General features: G+C 39.3%; 1 protein-coding gene across 1 annotated transcript in view; it reads left to right on the top strand.

Moving 5' to 3' along the window:
- The window catches only part of mrpl37 (mitochondrial ribosomal protein L37), an 8,701-nt gene extending 2,743 nt beyond the window's left edge, over positions 1-5,958 (top strand). Inside the window, exons 4-8 of the mRNA XM_074650061.1 lie at positions 957-1,145; positions 2,838-2,992; positions 3,329-3,460; positions 4,749-4,823; positions 5,638-5,958. Coding sequence (XP_074506162.1) covers positions 957-1,145; positions 2,838-2,992; positions 3,329-3,460; positions 4,749-4,823; positions 5,638-5,715 — 629 coding nt within the window. The 3' untranslated portion in view covers positions 5,716-5,958. The remainder of the gene's footprint in view (positions 1-956; positions 1,146-2,837; positions 2,993-3,328; positions 3,461-4,748; positions 4,824-5,637) is intronic.
- Positions 5,959-6,941: the final 983 nt, after the last annotated feature.

Below are 6,941 nucleotides of genomic sequence, written 5' to 3'. Positions count from 1 at the left end.
TCATACGATCCCCGCACAGAGCTCTGATTGGTCAGTAGGAGGTGCTTTTATACGAGTTGATCTCTTATCTGGAACATAACCTGCTCCAGAGCACCAAAGTCATTGGGATCTCTGGGGACCATGAATGTCTGTACAAACGTTTATGGTAATCCATCCAATAGTTGTTGAGATTTGAAGTTGAGAAGTCTTTGTTGGTGTAGTACTCATTTCGGCCACAAGAGGCTGAAGTACTCCACTACCCCGTGTTCTAAATAGAACTAAAAGCATTCATGTTTTCTTCCAGGTGAGTTTTAATTTACATAACTTGTTACCACACAATATATACATGTATTTAGAGTGAATGGAGAAATTAAAACTCACCTGGAAGAAAACATGAATGCTTTTAGTCCTATTTAGAGCACGGGGTAGTGGTGCACTCCACACAAACACTTGTTTTCACAGATGAGAAAAAAAGGTATCTTAGAAAAATGATCCAGGCAAAAAAAAATTTTTCACCTGCCAAAACTTGTTTTTTCACCAGACAGACAAAACTTTTTTTTTTCACCTGGCAAAACTTTTTTTTTTCACTTGTTTAAAACTTTTTTTTTTCACCTGGCAAAACTTTTTTTTTTTTCACTTGTTAAAACTTTTTTTTTTTTCACTTGTTTAAAACTTTTTTTTTTCACCTGGCAAAACTTTTTTTTTTCACCTGCCAAAAATTTTTTTTTTCACCTGCCAAAAATTTTTTTTTTTCACTTGTTAAAACTTTTTTTTTCACCTGGCAAAACTATTTTTCTCCACTAGTTTCACAGCTGATTTTTTTTAAGGAACTGTAAAAGATCATCCTGGCAAAACTTTTTTTTAGTCATAAACGCAGGAGAGAAAACAATTTAGATCACACTTGTTTTTCCTCACTTGCCTCTCAGGGCTTCTGTAATTCTAATGTACTCTATTCTCATTTTATATTTGAATACCAGGTGAGGACCTGTTCCAGATTAGGGGTCAGAATGGTTTACTGCAAAACTGCATGGATCCTCTCCCAGAGGTTTCTGGGAGACAAGAAGTAGGCGACACAGCAGATCATGCCCTGGAAAGCTTCTATCCTGTCTCGCCCACCATCGACATGCAGAAAGTCCACGTGTACAAGGAGGAGGTGAACTGCTCAGGTGAGAAGACTCCCAGTCACAGCCATGGTCTGATAGTAAAACATATATAAAACAATAAATCGTTCACCAGCAACTTGTTAAAACAAATCTTCAAAATTAACAGGAATTACAATTCAGGTGTGGGAACTTTTTAATGCAGCAATAAATTGCTCAAAACCTAAACAAGAATTAAAATGCCATTACTTAATGTATATAGTATAAAAACATAGAACTGAATTTAATAGATCGGCCTCATTGTCACCGATATCTGATCGGCGGCGGCGGAGAAAGTGAAATAAACCAGGTGAAGTGAAGAGAACTACAACAATTATATTTGTCACTGTAAGAAGTTTTTTTATTTTTTTTATTGAATTAGTACAGTGCACATTAATCAACATATCAGCAATACACATCAATGTAAATATGCCGGAATTAGCACAGTAGCTAAATTTCATCCGTAAGTCCTGAGGCAGGTACTTACAAAAACAAACTTTACAATCACAGAACATCTCACAGGACAGTCCACAAGACGGCACACAGAAAAGCAGTTTAGAGCCCATTTAGAACTTTAAAAACAAGACAAACATCTGTGAAAGTTTAGAAACGGTCAATGTTTAAAATGTTATACTTAACTTATGATATTGCAATAATGGAAACGAACAGGTCTTCTTGAAGAGAGACTTGATGGGTTTCAACGTGCTCGCTGTTGTATTTGACCAGGTTGTCACTCAGGAATATTATTTACTTTATTGACATTCTAGATTATCTTCCAGTAAGATATTATTTATATAGAGTTAATATAGTGATTTGCTGTTGTAAACATTACGGTTGCTGCTCTAGAAACATTTAGTTATATTTAAAATGAGGAATGTGAAATTGAACGCGTCAACGCAAATTTGTTTTAACGTCACTAATTTCTTTAACGCATTAATTCAATCAATCTTTCAGAGGTTGTAGGACTCAGTTTTAAAGCTAAAGTGACGATATTACATCGTACAAAGCTAGAAAACCTGATGAATCCATCGGTACCAACCATGTCATGCTAGCTTGTTAAATAACGCTCCAAACTTGCGCCAAATTTTGGCGAGGAAAAACTGTCATGGCCATTTTCAAAGGGGTCCCTTGACCTCTGACCTCCAGATATGTGAATGTAAATGGGTTCTATGGGTACCCACGAGTCTCCCCTTTACAGACATGCCCACTTTATGATAATCACATGCAGTTTGGGGCAAGTCATAGTCAAGTCAGCACTCTGACACACTGACAGCTGTTGTTGCCTGTTGGGCTGCAGTTTGCCATGTTATGATCTGAGCATATTGTTTTATGCTAAATGCAGTACCTGTGAGGGTTTCTGGACAATATCTGTCATTGTTTTGTGTTGTTAACTGATTTCCAATAATAAATATATACATACATTTGCATAAAGCATCATATTTGCCCACTCCGATATCGATAAGAGTATTAAATACTTGACAGATCTCCTTTTAGGTACATTTTGAACAGATAAAAAATGTGTGATTAGTTTGCGATTAATCTCGATCAACTATTTGAATTGTTTGACAGCCCTATTTAAAAATATTATTTTTACATAATATATCAGAAAGCAATTATTCAGTAATGAAAAAGAACCGATAAGAGTATCAAAGAGTATCGATACTCATCCCTAGTGCTCAGGCCTTATTAAATTAAGTGACGTCTCTGTTATCCAATCAGGTTTCCGGGACGACTACCCTTATCCTCATGCCCACACACTTCACTTCCTGGAGGGAGCCGATGTCGTCTGTAAGCTCCGGCCAGAGCAGTTCAGAGCCAAGATGTTCATGTTCACCTTTGGAAACGCTCTGGTCCGTGCACACAGACTGTATGGGGTGAGGATATACACATCACCTTTAACAGGGAGTCACCGTACACAGCTGATCTGTGAAAGTAGTCGGTGGACATACTGTATTAGTTGCTGATCCACAATTATCCTTCTCTCTGTCTCTCTCTTTCTACCTCTTACACTGTGTGTGTGTGTGTGTGTGTGTGTGTGTGTGTGTGTGTGTGTGTGTGTGTGTGTGTGTGTGTGTGTGTGTGTGTGTGTGTGTGTGTGTGTGTGTGTGTGTGTGTGTGTGTGTGTGTGTGTGTGTGTGTGTGTGTGTGTGTGTGTGTGTGTGTGTGTGTGTGTGTGTGTGTGTGTGTGTGTGTGTGTGTGTGTGTGTCAGACGCAGCCTCAGCATCTATTAGAGCGTCCCATAACAGTGCAGGCAGTGGGGACCAACGGGAGGATCTTCCAGTTTATGGTTTTCCAGCTCAACACAACAGATCTCCGAGGAGACGACGGCATCAAGAACCAGGTGCGTCATTTCTGTCCTACCGATAGCCAAAAAGTTGCATTCGAACACACCGCAAAGACGACAGCCGACGGCCAGTTAGCACGTACGTTCTGCTCCTGCGTGAGAGGAAATAACTCTCCACACCAGCAGGCGACGGTAGTCCGTATTCGTCATTCAAAAAGGGAAACCAGAAGACCGAGGACGGCGGGATATAAAAGCCGTCGTTATGATACGTACATGAAACAAAGCGGCGACCATTTTCACACCACTCTCACTCACCACTTAGCTTCATTACAGTATTCGAAGGATCAGAATAGATGGAGATGAAAAAGGAGGAGAGCCTTCTGTGTTTTTCCTCTTGACTTTACTCGTCGGCTCGCTTTCCTCACGTCCGTTTCTCTTCTCGTGGACTGATTCGTTTAAGCTGAACAGCCAGTCAGAGTGATTTCTCTCACCAACGGGCTCCGCCGCAGACACAACATGCTGGATCGTCTGAAAAACCTCAGACTGGTACCAACTAGGGCCACAGACACTCACAGGCGGCCCCCGACATTGGCCGACCAGCGGCCCCGACTTTGGCCGACTGGCGGCCCCGACATCAACCGAACGGTGGCCCCGATATTGGCTGAACGGCAGCCCTGACATTGGTCGGGGGTGTTCAGGGCCTTAAGTTTACAGGTGGTGACTGTGGTGACAATTCACAAGCTTTTCAGTGGAGTATATATGTTCAACATGAAATACCTCTCATATTTAAATAAGTATTCAGTCTGGTTACACAGAGATCAGGTCTTTATTCAGGACCGTATAATCAAGACGCTTTGTCACGCCCTTTTCGGCATCAAACCCACTATAGTTAGGTTTAGGAAAGAACTACATGGTTGGGCTTAAAACTACTACGTTTGTACAGTGATAACGACACTGAACGTTGCGAACACGGGGACACGAACAACAGCGGTATCCTGGATGAAAGTCTTGTGGTTGTTGGACTAATCCACCTCCCCTCCTGCCCGCCCGGTGTGTCTCTTTTCGCTCTTTAAACTACGTCACCACACCCCCAGCGCACTTTCTCTGAGCGTTTACTGTTGCCACGGACGAGTTTACATTATAGTTAATGGAACACCCGGTGCGTTTCATAGCGGCGCTAAAGGGTGCCTTATGCCGCGACAAAGCCTCGGGAATGAGAACGGGATGGAATAATATGCTGTAAAGAAAGTAATGAAACAAAATCTGTGCTGGTACAAAAATCTGAATTCACTTTCAAAGTAAAAGAAGTCTGCTGGCTTTCTGAAATGCTGTCTGCTCCATGCAGGTGTGGCTGGATGAAGATGTCGAGCTCTATGATTTTGCAAAAGTCCGACCACTCATCAAGAAGAAGCAAGTGAAGGTATGATGACCATAATCATCCTGTCTGTTGGGATCTGTGACTTAGAGCCATGTTCTGTCATCAAGACTGTTGGAAATCAGAACCTTAACTCAAACATTACTAGTCATTTAGTGGGTGGTGTGCAATCTGTCACCCTCTTGTATGATTATAGAACAGGCAGTAGAGCGAGGAAGCTTGGCAGGCACATTATGTCACAGACCCCCATTTGGTAAGATTTCACTTCAGGGAACTGCATCTGAAAAGATTTTGGTTGTTAGAGATGATTAAGAGGAGAAATCTACAGTTTCCAGCTGCAGTTCAGGAGATAACCCACGATCACTCTTATGACTGTTTATCAGATTGGCCTCACTTCGATAGTGGACCCTTGGTTGAGAACCACTGTAATAGACTAGGACTTATCTTTCGACACACTATACTATGACTTTTTTTTTTAGACATACTTTACTATGACTTTCTTTTTCTTTTTTTTTTAGACATTACATACTATGACTTTTTCTTTTTTTTCTTTTAGACATTCTATACTGTGACTTATTTTTTGACATACTATCCAGATTTTTTTTCGACTACTATACTTTGACTATACTATACTATTCTATACCATGACTTATTCTTTGACATATTATACTATCACTTTTTTTCGACATACTATACTAAGGCATTTTTTATACATACTATACTGTGAGATCTTTCATTCAGTGTATCGCATGTCCATGAGTAATCTGAATGTGTATGTTTTAATAACTGAGACAGGAAGACAGAGAAAATGAAGGGAAGGTTGAGTGATTCTGATTGGTTGCTGTGTGTCTCCCTGCAGGTACCAGCTGGTCTGGCAGGATACAAGCCTGAAGCATTCAGCAAGTTCCTGGCCTTGTACCTGCACGGGGCGGTGTAGGACTACATGCAGTACCTCCTGTGTGTGTGTGTGTGTGTGTGTGTCTGAGGGCGTGCGTGTGTGAACAATGACTCATCAGTCAAGTATGTTTGTATGTGTGTGTGTTTTGGATTTAAACCAAACCAACAGATAATCCTCCTTTCAAACAGTCAGTGCCCCGGTTCTCAACATGTTACATTGTCTGGATAAATTCAACAGACTGAAACCACAAAACTCAATAAAAATACTGATTCTGAAAATGTACTTCATTGAGTTTTTGTGCTTTACTAGTGTACATTGATAATGAGGGTTTGTTTACTTAACAGTTCTTTCTTTCTTTCACACATTTTCATCCTCAAAGCTGATGCTATTATAACACACCATTTTTTTCGACATACTATAATATGACTTTTAAGCCTCGGGAATGAGAACGGGATGGAATAATATGCTGTAAAGAAAGTAATCTGTGCTGGTACAAAAATCAGTTCATCAGTTTTCCATCAATCATGTACTATGACTTTTTTTCATAAAATATTTCGACATAGTATATGACTTTTTTTTTATATAGTTTTAACTTAAGTAAATCATGCAAACTTGTTAGAAGATAATGTTACCATCAAACTGACTGATTAAGTGGCATAACGCAGTCATTTAATTATAATACAGTGTATTTTACTGTTGCGTTCTGATTGGAAGGACACAGCAAATGTATTCTGTTAAAACATCTTTATTAAAAGTCCTACAAAAGAATTTATTAAACATCAGTGTTACCTTGTGCTAGTAGTCAGTAAAAGGAGACAATTCCATCACCACTTAATACTACTGTTAGTGTTTCACAAAAATCACTGCATTTTCCTATAAACCCCACACCTGGTTAGATTTACAATTCAATGAACACTTGCCTTAGATTTGTAAACATAAAAACATTTATCTGACCATCGGTGACACTGATTACAATGTTTCATTTTTGTCAAAACACAATAATTAATATCGAATGAGCCTTTATTTTGAAATCAGGTCTATGTTTTACATCAGACTCTGGTTGAATATTAGAGTGAGCATTCAAGTATCTAAGGCAACATTTGTTCTTTACTCACTTGTATTGTAACCTTTTGAGTTTCTATTATATCTTTGTTTAAAAAAACAACAGCAACGTTTACTTTTCATGTAAATATAACTTTTTGTTCACTGTGACAGTGTTAATAGTACCATATTGTAAAAAAAACCAAAAGCTTGATCTCACTCTA

Source organism: Sebastes fasciatus, chromosome 11 (assembly GCF_043250625.1).
Source record: "Sebastes fasciatus isolate fSebFas1 chromosome 11, fSebFas1.pri, whole genome shotgun sequence".
Lineage (NCBI taxonomy): Eukaryota > Metazoa > Chordata > Actinopteri > Perciformes > Sebastidae > Sebastes > Sebastes fasciatus.
Note: the sequence above shows the minus strand (reverse complement) of the source record. Positions and strands in the feature narration are given on the sequence as shown.